Below are 20,415 nucleotides of genomic sequence, written 5' to 3' on the forward strand. Positions count from 1 at the left end.
AAGTCGCCGAGATCTTCTTAATTTTCGCCCGACCCTTTAATATAAGCTTCTAGCACGTTTCGTACACGGCCGACACAGCCGCCACTTTGATCAATACCCTTTTGTCTGATAAAGATAACCGATATTATACAGTATATGAAGCGTCAATCTGTAGCATTATCTAACTTGGCAAGGAATCTATGTAAAATGCCCTGGGTTTTCAAATACAGAAAATAATTATAGCTTGTCATCGCTGGCCTATCCATCTTTCTACGTTTCCTTTTACCATGCAGACCTTTAACGATAACTAAACTTGTTGGTTTATAATAACTATACTTATAATATAATTAATAAATTAAGATTTTTCCTCCACCGCATTTAAAATGTGTCCGGAATTCTTATAAAAGCAACACTTATCTGCAATCGAATCTCGTCCGACGATGTTATTATTTTTTATTTATTTATTTATTTATTGTGAAATTCAAGCAGCTCTTTCGAGACTTAAAGCGGAATTTCGGCAGATTTAAAGGAATAGTAGCGGGCAGAAATGATATATATTGTTATATATCTCGGCGGCGATTTTCATTTAGTTTGTAGAAAGTTTTTATTATTAAGAAGAGAGTGTTTTGAAGAAGAAAGAAGGACATGCAAGATAGCGTGTGTGGCGCATTGCCCGTTCATCCATAATGAAGCCGGATGCTTTCTCCAACCACAGAAGGTGTCAGCCATTAATGTAATAATTGCAACTGACTGAGTGTGCGCATCGGAGCCAGTTATGACTGCAGAAGGAAGGATCAATGGAAGCTTGAATAATGAGACTTTAGTAAACAACAATAACTGGCAGTCAGAAAGAGCGACGGTCGATATGCACTAAAAACCGACCGACAATAATATTGCCTCTTGATGTAGCAGGCAAGATTCCATCTGTCATTCTCAATATGGAGCTTCACTTTAATAGGCATTCGGTGACATGTATGAGGCTTGTAAATTGGCGTCTTTATACTGTTTTTATTATAAATTATTGCCTCGGACCAGGAATATCTTTATGTTAGTGTTTTTGGATGAATGGCGTGGAATTATTTCCTGATTTGGAAATTTATTATATTTGTTTTGTAAAATAAACTAAATTGATATATTTTTTATGTATTATAAGGAATCTTGCTTGTCGAGTTTGAAAGAACCAATTTGAAAGTTCAAATAAAGGAAATTTTTCTAGTAAAACAACAACTTTATGGATCGAGCCGTCTATGTAAAGAAAGAAGGATAATGGAAAAGAGTCGACGTCAGCCATGAAGTCGGCCGAGCGGAAAATATGCTCGCTATCTAATCAGATCGCCATTTTATTCCTTAATTAGCTAGCAAAGTACGAAACAAACATTCCACTTTCTTGTTCCTTCTCGCAGAGTACAAGGATGACGGAGAAGTGAGGCGCAAGAGTCGGCTGCGCGAATATGTATTAGCTGCAATTTGCTCCCCACTCAAGCGACATTTTACTGGAAGACACTTTGGGGAGCATCGTGTCACTAACAGAGACGTTCCCGTCCCCCCTTTCTCCCCATTCCCTCTGTATTGATTCCTTGAGTAAGTTAGAAAACTGTCATTATGTCGACGATAATGTTAGAAAGGATTCGGAGAATCTTCGGAGAGAAAGTGTTCGCCCTTGTCCAGTCAACTTCACTTCTCGAAATGGATCCAAATGGCAAAATAAGATATCTCTGCCTGTCTCTTTAAGACACAGTGCAATCCCTCCGAGTGTAAATGATGTATATAGACAAAAATGGAAAAAAATATGTAAGCTGCATATAATATTATCCCTGCACTTTTTTCCCTACTCTCTTCTCTCGCAGGGCTTTTAGTTGCAATGTTACGGCTAAAGTTAACTTTAAATGGAGAATGGGAACGATTTCGCAAACATTTTTTTACTTTCTCCATTATTTATGGACCAAAAGACAAAAATACAAAGTCGTGTTTCGCGACGAAACGATCGATAAATGCGAGAATTGTTATTTAACTTTTATAACTACACTACACGTCAAACTTTGATTTATAGCCAAAGCCGGGTTTTAAATAAGGAAAAATCGAAGACGAGGAAAAAAATTAATATGTTTAATCAACAGAGAAAGAGAAAAAAATGGCAACATTAAACGGGATTAAAGTGTATGACCCCGAGCACTGGACTCCCCTTCAATGTTTAGATATATTTCCAGATGGTGCTTGAGGCATCGGAAGTAATAAAAGCATGAAAAAAAAGATCTCAGATATTGTTCCATTTGATATATAAACTCTTTTTCCGGATCTCATTAATCAAGATTCTTAATTAAACACCAACCATCGACGTTCATCAATCACAAGTTTCTCCATTGACTGCTTCTTGTTATTACTACTGTTGCATGATGGGAAAAATAGTAGGAACAGCAGAATGGACACTCAAAATTCATGACTTTCCGCTTCCTTCTCCAGATATAGAGAGTGGGTCATTCAATCTCCGATACTGAAGTGGCAATATTTGATTCCCGACTGCAGATGTGTAAATACCAAACTTCTTCAACCGAGATTACTAAAGTATAGAAAGGCGCTTTCTGTCAAGAATAAACCGGGGCGACAAAATTTGACTACAAGACTACGGACAAATCAATGGGCCAAATTTCGTCTCTCTCTCTCTCTCTCCCTCGACCGGGCCGAATAATGAAGGAGGCTGAGAGAAAGGAGGCAATGCAGTAACGAGCGGCAAGTCTTGTTACTCCAATGATCTGGCGCGGAGAAATAACGATTTCACATTTCAATCAATACAAGACCAAGACTATTTCTAATGCCTCCCTCTCTATTCCGCTGCAGCCGACCTTAATTTGGTTTTGAGATGCCAGCATACCTGCGGTTCTCTGTTTTTGGGAACGTGCCTGCGAGGTATGAAGCGTTATCACGTGATATATCGATCTGCCAGCTCGGCGATTGGCCCCGCTCTGACGTCACCGTCTCGATTAAAGTTTCGCCCCTATTAATACGGACTTCTTCACTCTTTCTACCATTCTAATAGTTTAAAAGCAAATTTCTCTTTATCTTAACTAAACTTTTATACGCCGATAAAGATTTTTTTAAACTTTCTCCAGCTTCACTCTAGGTCAAATATATATATATATATATTATTTTTATTATTTTCCTCTGCCTTTCTGCCAAATTTGCATCGATTTTTCTTACAGAATCCTGCTGCGGTAACATTGTTAGCGAGTGCATAAAACCTAGCTACTTTCTGGAAAATAGCTAAGTAAAATTCCGTCTCTGGAGACTGAAGCCAAGTCAGCTACCTGCCCGCATGTTCGGGGAATAAGATGATCGATTTGCTAGTTTAAACTGCTTCTTGGTGTTTCGCTAATAATCCATTGTTGCGACTAAGTTGGAGTAGTAAAGACCGACTTAAATATTAATGACCAAATTTTAAAACGCTACCAGGACTTTAACTAATTAAAAGAAATTCTAAGCGACGACCAAAACGGATTAAATTTTTAAGAATATTTTTATTTTTTCTAATTATTCTGCTCTACTAATCGATCTTTAAGCTCGCCTACTTTCAATTCTCATAGAAGATTTGCTTCCCCGACCCTCTTAAAACCTGCAATTCGCAATATCTACAGCCTACATAAAGGGTGTTTCTGAAACTTATCACCCTCTAAGCACTAACGAGAATTACACCTCGTTATATACGGGATATAAATAATTATTTTCGGTTTCCAGAAATGGTTTAGACCCTATACTACCTTCGTTTGCCTAATTCATAAATTCCTATAGTTTAAATATAGTAATGAGCCTTCGGCGTGGTAAAAAAGGCTCTTACACTTTTTTTAATACACGTTGTCCCGTTATAGAACGTGCAGGAACGAAAATTTACGAGGAAATTTGAATGTCAGAGAGCATAACCGACAAAAATCTATCACTTCTATAGGGAATATTCCTAAAATTTTCCATCATAAATCAAGCGTATCGTAAAGAATTGAAACTAATTTACTGAGAATAAGGATCTTTATCTTCATATTTGCTTATTAATCGTGTAAAATTTCAAATTGTCTACTTCGGATATATAAGAAAATTTGGGAATTTCGACTGGAAAAGTCCGCAATATATATATATATATATATGAAGCATATTACCGAAACTCGTCGCCTATGTGTGAAATGTATTAAAAAGAATTGCAAGTTTATTCGCCGAGAGGGAAGTCTTTACCTTCGTGTGTTTGCTTCATAACATCACGAAGAAGCATATTAGTCAATATAAAACTTGTCTACTTTCAGATCTGAGAAGCGATTTGCGTACCGAATAGCCTTAAAGCACATAAATTTAAAAAAAAAAAAAGAAAAGTGCGCTTCTGAAACTTGTCACCCATGAATCAAACATATTAAGAAGAATCGAGGCTCATTTAGTAGGAGAAAGGCTCTTTACTTTCGTATTTGTCCTGTAATAAGATGTGGAAGGATATTAGTCACCTATAAATTCTTCGGGGCGATAAATCACGTTAACAAAAATGATTTTTTTTTTGGCTAAATTAAGGAGCCAAACACTATAGTTTTTGATTTAGACAATGCCAAATGTCAAATTTAATTGTCCTTTGTTTTAAGTGAATAAGGTTAAAATTCATTAAACATTGGAAAATGTGCAACAACATTTGTCTTTGGATTTTATTTATACAATTTCTGCTTAAGCCAATTAAAAGAAAAAAAAGGGAGGAAAAACATAATCTACTAAGCAACGTTTGTTTTAAAATTTAGATGACTTTGGATTTCATTAAGTCAGGGAAAAAGAAATTAAAATCATAAAATATTTAAAAGTTTTTGCACAAATGCTTTTAATTTTTTGAAATTAGAAAAACTTTATATGAAAATGGCAGCATTAATCAGTTTGAATGTTTTTATTTTTTTTTTATCTTTTCCCATTCGAATTTTAAAAAAAATTTAAATGATTCACGACTATTGTTTACATTAATTCTGTGTGAATTACCCAATTTTGATTGTGTAAGTTAAAGCCGAAGAAAGTTCAGATTAAATAATCTGATCTGGTCAAGAATCCGTGTTAACGCTCGGAAGAAGTTCTCTTTGGAAAAACACTTCAGCAGAAAGATGATGGCAAAAGATAATAGGCCCACTCTCAAAGAATTATCGATTTTGAAATTCTCTTCTCTTTGCATTCTTAATGCGTAAAAAAAAAAATAATAATAAAAAAAATATTAAATTTTCGGAGGACGGTCTTTTATCATTTTAAAATTAATTAATATTTTAGCTGGAAGGAAAACGGTATTTTTCTTTACTTGTTTTTTATTGGGTCGCAACAGTTGAGAGTGAGAAAGAGAGAGAGAGAGAGAGAGAGAACAGAGAGAATAGAAGAGAAGAGAAGAGAGAGAGAGAGAGAGAATAAAAGTAGTAGCGTGGCTTTTAGCTGCAGTCAAAGCTGTCACCTCGACGTAGAAGGGCCATTTTTTGAAAGAGTCTTGTCATACCAACACCACCCTCGACAAGTTTTCGCAGTAATCAACTTTGGTTTTATGCTCAACACTTGATTGTTGAAATAGTCATACAGTTGACGACCGATTATCTCAGCCAGTCGAGTAGACGGACACGTCAAATTGCCAGAGGTAGAAAAATAATCTTGAAAAACCTGACTCTGACGTTTAAAGCAGAAAAACAACAGAGGCTATTGGACTGCAAACTATAGTGATAAAATGTTAAAGCCATTTCTTTTAACGTTGGTCATGACATTTTGTAACCTTTTCGACAAACAACTTCTTTCGGAAATTTGTGTTAAGAAACTTTTTTTTCCTTTTTCTTTTTTCTTTATATAGGCTATATATATATATATAGATAGATAGATAGATAGGTATATAACAATATATATAAGATATAGTATATAACTTGTATAAACTACAATTCAAGTCAAAGCTTTGTTGAAAGGGAAAGAATTCTTTTTAAGAAACTTACCAATCTAAACCCATCCTGGCTGCCAGTCTCGTCTAGAGGAATCTAAAAACAAAGGAAAGACGACATTGACAAAAAACAGTACCTATTCATAAACAATATTCAAACCCCAATAAAATTATTTAAAACTTTTTTTTTTTTAAATTAACAATTTATTTTTATAGCGACCAGCCAAAAAAATAATTAAAATAAATTATTTATAGAGAACTATTCAAAAAAAAAAAAAAAATTGTCATGCAAAATTTATAATTAAAATGGCAGAGGGAATGGTTAGAGAAAGAATGTGTATGTATTTATGTGTGTGTGTGTGTGAGAGAGAGAGAGGGAGAGAGAGAAAGAGAGAAAAGAGAGAGATGTTGGAAGAATGACCACAAGTTTGTTATTGGTCTCATTACACACGTCATTAATTTGCAAATAACTTATTTTCTATTTACATACAGTTCAGCTAATACACGGGACTGATAGAAGCATGGATATCATATCATGCATCGCTGCTTTTCCTCTTTACCATCTAAAAGTCACTCGACTGTTACCTTTGTTTTAACGAGCGATAGAAAATAGCTGTCAGTAGCGAGATGCGAATCTTCCATCGATGGAGTTTCTCAAATCTCGTGTCAAAAATTAACAAGGGCGAAGATGTATACCGGTCCGGGACCGACATTGAAAGTTGTATCGTCGACGGAAGTAATTAAACGCTCTTTAGTGCGAAGTTTGTTCCAGCGCCTGTGCTCTTAATGACGTGACAAATTGTCACGTGACACTCCGGGCTGAATGCAAACGATCCTATTAACCCTTTCCCCATGCTACTCTATTATCAAGCGAGGTTACATAGCGCCATCGTTTCTCATTTTATTTCCTCCCGCATACATTTATGATGCCAATACGAACATTTCCTGTCGGTGTTACATCACAATAGATAAAAACACCTACTCCGTATTTTAATTTCTTTATAGCTGTGTGAGGAAATGTTAGCAATATTTCGAATTACTAGGAAATAAATTACCAACTATCAAAATATTTCATCGTTTCGAAAAAAAAGAGAGAAAAAAAATTATATATATATATATATATATATATATTGTTAAGACCAGATCCAGTAGATATTAATGATGCTCTCCGGATAATTCGAGATGTTTCGGCTAATTTAATCAGTAAATTTTCGTCTTTATTCCTCCGATGTTGTTGGCCCAAATGCTTGAAAGCTCCTTTTCTATCCATATCTGCAGCACGGCACGGCTATTTAATTAAGGAAATTAAAAAATGGGATCCAGCTATAGATTGTCTTATAGTTCAGGCACACTCGACCAGCGAGTGGAGATCATTGTCCACAAACCTCCATCAATGCCATAATTAAATTTTCTCTGATATGTTTTTTTTTTCCTTTCCTTTCCTTGGTTGTTCTCCCTTTCTTGTTACTTTTAGAGGCTGTTGCTTGCTCACCAGCGAGATCAAATTTGTTATTTATTTGATTATATTCAGATTTAACTACAAAGGCTAAAATGTGTATTTGTTGCCTGCATCGTTGTTTCGTCAGCCACCCGCTCCATTATTTATTCTAACCGATATATATTCCTTCGATTAAAAATAATAAAAGAAATGTTAAAAATCAACAGAACAAAGAGAATCCTGTATACGTTCATTATATATATTTAAAAAATGGGTTGTTTCGAAGGGAACGTGTGCACCTATACACTTGGACGGATTTAAAATAAAAATACGTAAATGGTTCCTATTCTTAATTAGAGTGCTAACAACCAGGTGCCGATGTGAATCGTTAAGCTTTGTGAATCAGACAGAAAAACTTTTTCCCGGAATTGGCCAAGCTATTTTTCTGCGAATTCTTCAATTAATGGTCGTACACGTCATAGGCCAAACTTCTACTCTTTCTAACCGATTGTTGTTCTCATAAAATACCAATTTTGTTTTAATGTTTTTTAGCTATCCGATTGTACAATAGGAGGTCAGTTTTCTTATATAAGAAATAAGTTATAGATTAGATCTGTATCTACCCGTTTAGCGAATAAAAAATAGTTTACTCTTCTTACCTATCGCGTAACAAAAGTGCGGATCTTTAGAAAATTAACTTGGCATTCTTCAAAAAAAGGAAAGATTCTCCTTGACAATTCCCTTTTCTTGCGTGACCAAAACGCATTAACTATCCGAAATAAATAAGACAGTTAAATAGCAAATAAAGATTTTTATCTACGTGTGGAAACACAAAGTTTAAGAGGGGAGATGTAACGCAATCCATGGGTTTTTAAGAAGAGGATGGGATATTTGGACAATTAAAAGAAGGAGAAATAAGAAGAATTGTTGTAAAGGATTAAAACGAGATGGTATAACTGGAAAGTAGATTAATAGAGAATGAAGGAAGCTATATCATTAATGACTCGGTATTCTAATGAAGGATCGTTGAGTCGAAAATCACAAATCTTTTCTCGGAGAAGTTGGATTGATTGAAGAATCCGAAAGAACCCAAAATGATTCTCCTTGGCTCTCAGTCAGGTCATTTACAAGGAAAGAACTTTACTTTCAATCCTAAAGACAGTAGCATCGATAACTTATTTGAAATTTAAATTAGCTAGTGCAGCAGGGATGGTGCCCCTTGAGACAAGCTGGGTGTATTTAAATGAAGGTGTGGTGGGAAGGACAGATCTCTTGAGACCCACTAACTATTATATACGCTAAGTGATTTAGTAGCTGAAGTTTAGGTTGGCCAGAAGTCGTTTTCCCATCTATTCGTGCATACACTCTTTCCGCCGGAAGTGATCCTATGTTAGATCTATTTATAGAAAGCATCATTAATAACAATATAGCATGGCCTGGAATGAACGAATTGTATGTCCACAATACCTGTTGGTAACCTCGCCCATTCCAGCGTCAAAAACTATAGAGGTTATAATAAAGTTTTGTGTATTATTAAGGTTAAAGAGAATAGGATACGCGTGGTGACTAATGTTACGCATTTGCATGAAATTATAATAATAAACATCCGCATATCTTTCTAAATAAGGTCGACATTTTGGCAAAGGGGTAAAAATCGGAAACTGTCTATATCGGTTTTTATCTATTGTAAGTTGGTGCCAAGTGAAGAACTGAAATTACGCCAATTGTCAATCATTGTCACACGTCCACTAAAAAGGAAACATTGTGTTTAACTGTTAACCGAATCTCTGTTTATTTCGGGAATTGACATCTGGTGATGAACAGATACAAATATGTAAGTGAGCTGGTTGGAAACAACTTCGCCCGCCATTTAACTTAGGCTACAAAGGGAGAAATTACTCTTCTTCCCCCCTCCTTGGCGCTAGTCTATCTAAAAAAATCAATCGCTAATCTACATCGGGCATAATAATATCCTCATAGAGGGGAAAAAATATATCGAATGTAGACAAAATAAACTGTTAAATCATCAAAAAAGAAATATGCCAGCTAGCGCAAACTTCGTCTAAAAGGGTGGAGATCTCGTATTCAGAATTTCGTGTCTTTATAGAGGGGAAAGTCTGTAAACATCTGCCCGTCAAAGTTTTCCATTTTAGATCTCCCACCCTCTATCCGTGCAATCTCTTTGAAATGCAATCATTCGCTGCCTCCGAGGTTATAATGGAAGTCGGTATTACTTTCTGCAAGGCATGCGGCGGCAGAAGTGGAGAAGAAAGGCGCTGTGCCAGCAGAAATTCTGTTCCTAGTAATTATTTCTTTCCCTCCTGTCTCACTCAAGTTCGCAAGAAAATTAACTTTGCTAAAAACGTGTAAAATTCCCCCTTCGCCTAACAGTCGAGTGGCAAGTCAAAATCGGAAGGAATAATGTCCACACACTCTTAATATATGGAGTTTTCGTTTAATTGAATCAATCACTCGTACTTGCCGAGCAAAAATGAAACTTTCGACAGGTAACGACACCGTCCTTTGTAATTAGTAATCTCGTGTCGTCCCCAACTTAATCCGGGAATCAAAGTAGCTAATTAGTTGCACGTGGACAGAATCGGTAATTAAAGAAGCCAGTGTTTAAACGAGCAAGGCTAGATTTACTTTACGTTATGTTTTGCGAGAAATTCGCTGGCCTTATTAGCAAGTTTTCACACAACAGCAGCCAGAAAGTAGCTGTAACGAGAGTCGAGTAATTAGATCGCCAATCTCTTCGCCGTCAAAGGAGCAACTAAAGGGGATATCTAGGCAAACTATTTTCCCTATCTGCCCTAACCAATCATCTGACTTTCTTCTTTCGGTATTTGAATCCAATCATTCGAAAGATCATTCCGTTGATGGATTATTCATAGTTTCCCAAAGAATTGATTTCTGGAGTTAATCAAAGGAACTTTCCTCCCAGGATTCTTTCAAAATACAGATTAAAATCCTCCCTACAAAATTGCTATAAACTATTAATGAATTCTTTTCTGTAAGCTATTTTTCTCTTAGTGTACAACAAACTCTATACAAATACTAATAACAATCTATCGATACGTGCGCTACCGTACAACTTTACAAAAAATAATTACTTTGTTTACATTTTATCAAACACCCCCCACAAATTGGATGACGAATTACATCCAAAAATCCATTTCTCATTCGAAAAATTCGGTCATGGTCGTTCTGTTACGTGTATATAAAACACTGAAAATACATTTTAGTCTTGGTTAAAACTACTGTAAAGATTCGACTAATTTGCCAAGTATGTATATGTATATTATGAAGACTTGTACATTCGGGTATATTAAAATTTGTTGTTATCAAGTATTAAGTATTCGCAATTGCTGTAGTTAAAGCGCTACATCGATAAGGAAACAAAAAACCGGGGTCCAAAACAGGTTTTCGGACTAAGCATTGAATAAAAGTTAATAACTGAATCTTATTGCGAGAGTTATGTCTTAAGAACAATTCAAAGAAATGTTTGTATTTTCGTCGGACTTCCGGGTATGTGTACGTGTGTGTCTGTGTACATTCGTACATAAATAAGGGCAAATTCGTCACCGGGAAGCATAATCGAAATTTGACAGAAGCACTTATATAAAGTTAATTTTTTTTTAATATTTAAACGGGGATTTTTATACGCCAACCATCTGTCGTTTGTGTTAGCAATTGTTTCTTTCAAGATCAAATTCTAAACGTGATTTTCGAATAAAAAATATTTTTTACTGGAGGCTAGAGAAAAAAATCTCGTAGCCAGCAGTCATCCAGAACGTCTTTCTAAGACTTGGGGTAAGTTAATGAATAAGCTAGACTGCGACATGCCGCCTCCACAGCCAAACATTAGCCGCGGACAGAAAAAAATGACTCCTGTCTCACCAGCTATAATTTGATAGAGTAATTATTAGCGAGTGATTCTCGTGCTGTTGTCATTGACAGGTCTCCTCCCCCAGCTGTCGTGACTGGAGGGTGGACACGCAGAGTCCTTTAGGTGAAGGGGACCGACAACTATTGCACAACAGATTGAAGTTAGATTCGGGAGTTTGAGCAAAAGTCGAGCGAGATGTGGAATTTACGGTTAAAAGATGGCTACGATGTAAGGTAGAAAATATACGATTGAGAACGGGAGGTATTCGTCGTTATTTTCTTCTTAGATAAAACCGAGTCAGGAAGAAGCGGGAGAACAAAGAAATAAGAAGAGATGAGAAGCGATAAGAAAGCTCGGGGTACTTTCCTGGTCAAATTTGACATCTACGAGTCACAAGATAACAGACCCGATAAATCAGCCTGGTAAGGGTGAGAATCACATGGATGCCCAACAAATGTTCTTTTGTGAAGAGGACAATGATTGGATAGCTCGGATCGAGTGCCCTACACGCATCCAATTAGCTGTCTGATTGATACTCGAAAGGCAGTAAATCGTTTTGTATAGAGAGGTTACGTTTTCGGTTTATGTTAATAATACGAAACTCAAGACGAGTGAAAAAAACAGCCAGGGTGCAAGTTACTATAATAGCCAGGCCGATCACGTAGCGTCAGCAGGTGCATTTCAAGTTGCATTTCAATTGGAGAATCGAGTTTTGCCTATATCGGAGAATGTATAACCCGAAAGTGCGAGAGATTGGCACCATGGTGTCGACCTAAAGAAAGCTAAAAAGAGTAAATATATTATGAATGATAAACCAGTTTAACATCGGATACATGTACTCTGTGCTGTACAAACCTATGACAATAGAGATTGGATGTATGAGAATGGAATAAATGTATTGATCGATGCTGCTTCTGGGTGTCAGAGACAGTAGAAAGAGGCGGTCGTGTCTCCGGGGTATTCATTGATCTATCTCTACATATACGTAACCAGATAATTGCAATACTGATCCATATAACAATCGCTTTAAAATTTAAATTAGTTTGACTAAATAAACACCGAAGCTTGCATTCTTAATATACGTTCAAATTTTTTCGGCCTTCGGAATTTAACCCACCAGCCAAGTATTTTTTTTAATCTACCTCATCCAATTTTGAAGATAACAAGGGATATTCGACAGGCTTTACGCTTATGATAAAACAATATGCAACGTTAGGCCAGCCTTCAAATAATTACGGGATATAATCCAACAATATAGAAAACAAACTTTCTACATTTCTTCCGCATTGAATCAAATTTCTGTAAGTTCGTCATCTCTGCGTGCCATACACAGAATAGCGAGGAAATGGTCCTTGATCAAAATCACAAAGCGTACAGAGGGGCTCCGAATGAAAAAATCTTTTGTCTGTCGACCCTTGGCTTGTTCCTTTCGCTTGGCATTGCAAATTCTTAGTTAAAGGCATTTGATTTTTTCTTCTGTACAATATAAGATTTACTGATCGTAAAGAGAAAACCTATAGAGCCACATCATCAACCAAATAAATATCCAGCTGTGGAAGACATGATGGTTGGATATCGATCGAATATCTCCATAACTTCTTTAATATATCTATATTAGAAAACCAATTCTAAACCGAGATAATTTATTTCCGACATTTCTAACATTGGCATATCTCCAGTATTGAAGTATGGATTAAGGGAATCTTTTCACGACAAACAATAATGCCAAGGGTACAAAGATTAAGAAAGAGAGAGAGAGTACCAAATAAGACCTGTCCCAAATGCTACTGTGTGTCTAATGAGAGGACGTGTGAGGAAAAATCCCTCTCGCCAATAGAAAAGTTGTAGAGCACGGGAGTGAGATAACATTTTCCCACACATTTTGACATACATTCATTGTCTCGCCAGCCCCCGAGCTACCGGGGTTGGACACAATGCTCTACCTGCTCCTTAAATCTTCTAACTAGTACAGATGTTCTTACGTGGCTAACGTGCCCTCGTGGGGATGGCCTCCGACACATTTTATAACATTCGAGACATCTTAACATCCGAGTTATTATCGTCACGCTGCGTAATTGCATTTACGTTGCGGAGGCGAATCCGTTAAATGGACTTATCCTTTTAAAATCCTCCCCAAATAAATCGATAAGGGAGTAGGAAAAATTAGAGAGGGCAGAGAAATCAATTATGTGAATGAACCGTTTTAGACGAGTAAAGTGGACATTGCAAATTTAGACGTCTCGATCAGACATTGGCGTATGACGTGACCGGCCAATCTAATATCCGTCTTTGGAAATACAGTATAAATCCCCAGCAACCTCTAGCAACTGATGGACAGAATTTTCTACATGTATACAATCCCTTAATGTTCTTACTTCTCTTCATGGATACTTGCATTTCAATTTAAACAGTCGGATGAGAGAGAGGGATCTAGACCCTTCTCGACTGGGACCTGACGTCACGCCAGCGGGGAGACATTAAGGGACCGTATCCCCACCGTCCCCCGATTAATATTCTCCGCATCCTTTGTCTTTTTTTCCTTCAGCGTCTCCTACAGCAGCGCAGCGGGATGCTGTCTCCGACGTTACAAGCCAGTGGAGGCTCTTAGTTAATACTATTACCTCTCAGGGCTTGAGTAGCTGTTAGATGAACGGTCCACATACTACATTGTTCTCTTTTTTTAACCAAAGGAAAAAGTAGATAGCTCCGGAGTTTTTAGTCTGTCGCAGAAAAATTAATGAGGGGAAAAGTTGATGAACTCTTAGAGCTGTTCTGTGGTAGCAGTTCATTAAAAAAAGATCTTATTCTTCCGAATATTTTCGGTGAAAGGTATAAGTGAATTACGTATACGGTATGTGGGCGTCTTTGTCGTTCTCCCGTTTTGGCACATTGGTCCAGATACGTCTTACTGTAACCACAGCCTCATATTTCACTCTACTCCATTTCCCCCCTTCTCTCTTTGTTTTCTTTTTTTATTTGCGCAAAATTAAGGAAGCGGAGAGACGAGCCACAAACTGCAATTATTTAAATCATTCCTCTGCCGGGCTTAGCTTTCAGATAATCCTTTCTACTAAATTAGTAGGGTCTTCAATTAATATTTTAAAATTATAACAAGTCATTTACATATAAAAGATTCTTGCTATAATTTTAAAACGGAATAAACGGTCACGTATTTCATTCCAGATTAGTTTAATCTGCATAGTTTTGTAGTATAAAATTTACTAACATCACGTAACATGGTAAAAATTTCCAGTCTAAATTTCCAATTAGGAAAGTATAGAAGAGACTTTGTCCTTAAATAACATTATGTACGCATTTCTTGCAACGTTTAATGAAATTACTTAGTTAAGTAATGAATAAAACAAATTGAATTAAAATCGCTAGCTGTAAAAAATTAAAATAAATAAAATGAACGTGGAATTCTATTTAAATGCAAAGTTGCTATAAAGACAAACAAAAATCCTTCATCCAAAAATATCTAAAAAAAAAAATAAGGGGAAAAAATAGACAAATAAAACATATTTATTGACTGGCATCGCTTAAAGAATCATCTCTCTAATCACTTTGGCTGCTACGAGCGAGTAATCTAAGCAATTATCGAATCCTTTAAACACTCATTAAGACTTAATTAAGAGACTATAATTACCGCCTTAAGACAAATTTATACAATTAACAAGAGGTACTCGGAGAGGACAGATTAATTCAAAAGCCAGATTCGATTAAGAAGACTCTTTTAATATTTTCCAGCAAGAACTATTAACACTAGAAGGACGAAAATCATTATTTACAAATGCGTTCTTTCCCCAAATGAATTTTTAAAATAATATTTATGTTAATTAAGGTTAAGACCCGCCGATGTCCACAGTAGGGTGATGTGCATTATGACGAAATTCTGGTTTTCCAACTCGTTTCATTACAATGTCAATGACCTTGTAGAAGAACGAAGATGAGACCTCGGCCAACGCACGCGAAGCAATAATAATAGTTTGTTTCCTTCCCAAAATTGGAGGTCACTATAACTCCACCTTTGGTATTAGTTTAATAGAATATTTTTTCTTTTTTCGAGTGGACAGTTGACGTAAAATTAAATAATCCTACCAGCGCGGCCGGTAATTATTAATGCTGATTCATTAAGCAATTTCTGTGTAAAATTATGTTAACATTATTTCTAAGGCTTTGTCAAAGACCGCTCGTTAAAGAAGCCTTTCATATAAAACTGTCACCGACCAAATTATCCCTAATTCAATGGAGAAAGATGCATTTCTACTCCAAGAAAAGAAAAATTATTAGGAAGGATTAATTAATAAAAATATTTCTTCAGTCAAAACTGAAAACAGTGTGTGTGTGTGTGCCTATCTGTAAAAAATGTAGCTAGCAATCTCTTTCTTTTAGAAAAGATTTTTCTCAAAAATGCAGGTAGCAGGTTTATATAGCGAAGCTTCTTCTTCTTTTTTTATTTTTATTTTTTCTTTCACGTTTGCCCTCGTGTCCGACTAATGATGGTAGAGAATCCTGGATGTCACAAGCAAAGGATGTCTGCATCGAAATCTTGGAAAAATCAATAGCTACTCTCGCCAGCACCTGCCACCATACTGCATAAATATGGAAGGCTCACAATTACATACAAATTGGAGAGACGCAATAATAGAACGGGCCTAACCAGCGCTTCTACTAAAGATAAAAAGAAGAAGAAGAAGAAGAAGAAGAAGGGGAAAAAAAGGGGAGAGGAGCTTCATCACCGGGGCACCATTTTATTTTTACTCGCTTTCGGAGCGCAAAGCCGTTTGGATTTAAATGGTAGCGTGTAAGTGGACACATTGGACTTTAGCTACTTTACTGATCGGCTAACGTCGTTACTGTGTGACCAACTGACTCAGACCGTTCTTTGGTAAATACCTTCCGGTCATTCTGTCCTTCTGATGTTAGTTGCTTAATTGATTCTTGGTGTTTACTGATGAATAGATTTCGATCGTTCTCAGTTCATCCCGTTAGTTTTTCCATTGTTAATAAGCGATTCTCCCCTTTTCAATACCTTCGTTTCGCCATTGTTTACGTAGAAATATGACGATAAATATTATCTACAATCTCGTTAATTTATCATTTCTTTACGAATTTATTAAAATTCTTCGTATTTACATAATTTTCTTCGATTTATTCACCGTCGGTAACGAGTAATTTTTGTTATTTTATTTATTTATTTTCTTCTTCTTTTTTTAAAAAAATATTTCTGATTAAAACGCAACTATTAATATTTTAAATTATTTTAGATTAGATAAACACATAAAACAAGCAATAATAACGCGATTGGAAATAGAAAAATCTGAGAAATAGCCTCTTAAATGATGGAGGGAGTTAAATGAAAACAAAAGTTGATCACGGAGATAGAGCTACTATTACCTCCTCGGTTGGCATCTCGTAGGGCCAATGAGCTTCCTGTCCATCCAAACTGTATTATTACGATCGTCGAGCGTGACGTCAAATAGGGACAAAAATCTCAAGCAACTCGACGGAAGTAATACGTCTGCTGATCACTTCCTGCGTCTGTCAAATATTCAGATATACCAGGAAACTACGATCTATCATCACGGAGGACGACTCTTGTCGGGAATTTTCAGATATTATTGTGAATACGACAACGTCATTCTATACCGTCGAATGATTTATTGCCGACGAATTATTAAAAATAATTTATCCGCAACATTAGATTTTATTGGCTATTCTTTAATAGACTCGCTACATTTTAATTGCCATTTCTGATTTAATCGAATAATTTCCGGAAGAAGCAAAGATCAAATCCGTTTTTCGTACTGATTTAAAATTTGCAGGAGAGAGAGAGGAGAGAAATACGAGAAGAGAGATTGCATTCATTTATACCAAACATCTTAAAATTTCTCATCGACTTCATTGCTGAGAATACTTTCTGAAAAAATAAATAATAAAAAAAAAAGAGAGAAAAAGCATTGATCGATATGAATATTCCTTGGTGTTCTAAATCGATACGAACGTTGTGTACATGTTTATTTCGATTATTTTAGAAGAGCTTCTTGTAATATTATTGTTATTCCCAACTAGCATTAACGTTTTCTTCTTTAAATAGCCAATTCGTTTCTTTTTCTCTTATTTTTTTTAATTCTAGACCTCATAACGTTTCCAGTTAATTCAATAAAGAACAATAAAAAGAATCCAAGAAAGACAAAACTAATCTGGTATAAAAAAAAAGAGAGAGAGAGAGAGGGAGGGGGAGAGTAAAGCTAAATAAACCGAACATCGGCAGAGCGAAGGTGTCTAGGTTGACATGTCATATCATAGCCAGCTATCAGTAAATAAACAGCAAGATGATCCAGATAAATAGGGAGACGTGACGGAGGCTGTGCATGGCCACACAAGGCAAACGTGAGTAGCCCGAGGCTTTTTGAGGGTCAGGTGCCATATGCCGACCACGTGGTCAAGGTGTACGTTGAACTAGGCAGGTGGAAAGAATGATACCAGAAAACCAGTCGAACGAGTTCCGAAATCCCTGAAGGTGGACTTTACCACATATTGCATCTCTCGGGTGGAACTAATGGTACATCACTCAAATAATTGTTATAAATACCTCAGTGTGGGAGACAATAGTACAGGAAGTTACCTGAAGGAAAGCTTCTAGCGTTAATAGGAAACAAACGCGGGAGCTAAAGCATTTCGTCTAAACATTAATCGCGAAATAAAAGGAAAAAAAAAAGGGAGAGAATAATTCACAAACAGCTATCTCTTCCGTTTTTTCATTCGTTGATATTTTTCCAAGCAGATGGTTTCAGCGAGAAGAGAAAAGGGACCAAGCTGACTGCATAGAATGTTTGATGGGTCTGTTGTTAGAAGGTTGACAGTGGTAAAAGGCTACACAACCAACCCCATTAGTCTCAGTCTATAGTGTCGCCAAGGAGACGGCATTAATTGACCTCCATCACTGTTGTGGTTACATGAAAAAGTACGCCACAATGACGCCATAGTTGCTCTTATAAGTGGTTGTTCTTTTTAATTAAAATTATGTATTACTAATTGCTTGCGTGTTGCAGTGAAAGGAAAACCAAATTCCATTATACATTTTATAAAACGGCATTTAATAAATAAATAAATATATATTTTAATCGAAAACGAAACGTATAGAGGAAAAATAATAAATAAATAAATAAAAACTCTCTCCTTTTCTTGAGTTTTCCAGATAATAATTACTAATTTCTTAGTCCCATTATAAGATAGAATGGATTCTTCGAGAATTCATAAATGTTTCATGTCTTCATACATGATGGATAACGTTGAATATAATTGAATAGGGCTTCGGGGTGGAAAAATATTTGGGATAACGTTTACTAGATTCGGGTTACTGGCATGACACGGCATATCAGATTTAAATAAGAAAAAAAATTTGACCGATTCAAATTGATAATCTACAAACATTTCTATCACGAAAAACTCATTAACGAGAGTTTATTCAGTAGAAGAATATTATAAATAATCAAATAAATGGAAAATGAAAAAACATCATAATCCCAGTTTCTGTCGGTTGTAGTATAGAAGCCGGCACCTCCCTCTCGGATTTTTACAGTTCTCGCTTGTCACGCCGAACGAATACGTGATTCACGATGTCAAACATCGTTAATGTCACCTTTACTAGGAACTAGAACCTAATTTTTGTAGTTTACTTTCTTTCGAGATCTTCATGTGATCCGGGTAAAGACCGAATAATCAAAACAGAAATTGGAAAAAAAGTGTTTATAAGGAATATCTACGATATCAATAAAGATGTCATCTCTTCGATGCCTAAAACACAACAAGATATTTTTAAGACGGGAAAAACGATCGAACTAAATGGTGTTCCCTTAACTCGACATGTGTACATATTGATCTGCAAGATCCATTGTAGCAATGAACATCTAAATCGTCACTCACGTGATACCGGTAGCTGATAAGACGTCAAACAGCAGCCATTGAACTAATCTCATTCAGATGCCATCTCCTCTGATCTTATACGATGAAAAAACATTCGGCCATTGACGGATCGAATCCTTCACTCCCACGTTTTCATGTCTATTTACCTCTACTAAAACAATCGTAATTTTTTTTTTATGTTTCTTGTTTTTGCAGCGACCTAAATAGCTCTCCACTATCATTTTTGTACTCGATAGGACAAAGGAATAAAGTATAAAAAATATCATCAACTCCTTACCTAAGTCCAGCTCAATTATCGGTTTTAAACTTAGATAAGAACAAAATTAAAAAATACAAGAAATAATTTACTTCAAAAATCTACCGTTATGTTACCAATGAACAGCTTGTACTTGGACAATTTTTTTTTTTTTAGTGTCTCGCTAATTCCATTTATTCCTGCAAATAGAGTTTGATTACAGGTTGAACGAAAAAGTTCATTAATTGTGGCCAATGAACAGTGTTGGCTGACAACTAATGGAGAAATCTCGGAAAACATCAATCAAAAATTCTCCCTTCAGGATGTTCTTACAGATAAAATGATGTTCTAAATTATATAGGTATCTCTAGAGAACAGGTAAGTTCCTATCCAATCATTCCCTCCAACTTCTAATATATTAAATTAATACGTAATACTATTAAAGATTTAAGAATTAATTATTTATTAAAATACTTTTTGTTAATTCTTAAAAGTTTTTAAAAAATATATTGTAAAATTTCAATAAAATACTTTGAGCTTCAAAAAGATAATTCTTTCTATATACAGACTAATGAAGTATCATCTACTACAATGCGGCCTTCTCTTCCATGGTCCTACCTTAGCGGGAACAAACCCACCTGTTCCGAGCAACAAACCAATCACTTGATTACGTCAGAGCAATGATCGACGTGCAAGCAACTACCAATTTATAACAGAATATTATATTATTACATCTATTTACAACTTTATACGGCAGTTTATCCGCCGTCTATTCTTACCTTCCAGTTAATATTGATTTTCTTTTTTTTTCTTTTAAAAAAACTTATCCTGTCACACTCAATAAAAGTGAATGACCATCATAGAAAATTTTACAAAATAATACGCAAGCATTTACAAAAACTACAATAGACTGAACATCTCTTTTAATCTACTCATGCAAAAAAGGGAGGAATCAAAATAAATAAATAACAATCCGAAGACTATCAATAACAAGCAAAAATTTTCATGGATTTACAGTAAATTTTTACAGGATTTAAAAA

The 20,415-nt window shown here is 35.7% G+C and overlaps 1 protein-coding gene across 6 annotated transcripts in view; it reads right to left on the bottom strand.

Annotated features, from left to right (window-relative positions):
• The window catches only part of LOC136971603 (zinc finger homeobox protein 4-like), a 66,440-nt gene that overhangs the window by 8,362 nt on the left and 37,663 nt on the right, over positions 1-20,415 (bottom strand). The window contains exon 5 of one of the 6 annotated variants that reach the window (XM_067266078.1): positions 5,940-5,981. The exons of the other annotated variants lie outside the window; for them this stretch is intronic. Coding sequence (XP_067122179.1) covers positions 5,944-5,981 — 38 coding nt within the window. The 3' untranslated portion in view covers positions 5,940-5,943. The remainder of the gene's footprint in view (positions 1-5,939; positions 5,982-20,415) is intronic. 6 annotated transcript variants of the gene reach the window in all.

The sequence above is a fragment of the Centruroides vittatus genome, unplaced genomic scaffold (genome assembly GCF_030686945.1).
Source record: "Centruroides vittatus isolate TY-2023 unplaced genomic scaffold, ASM3068694v2 contig_2634, whole genome shotgun sequence".
Taxonomy (NCBI): Eukaryota; Metazoa; Arthropoda; class Arachnida; order Scorpiones; family Buthidae; genus Centruroides; species Centruroides vittatus.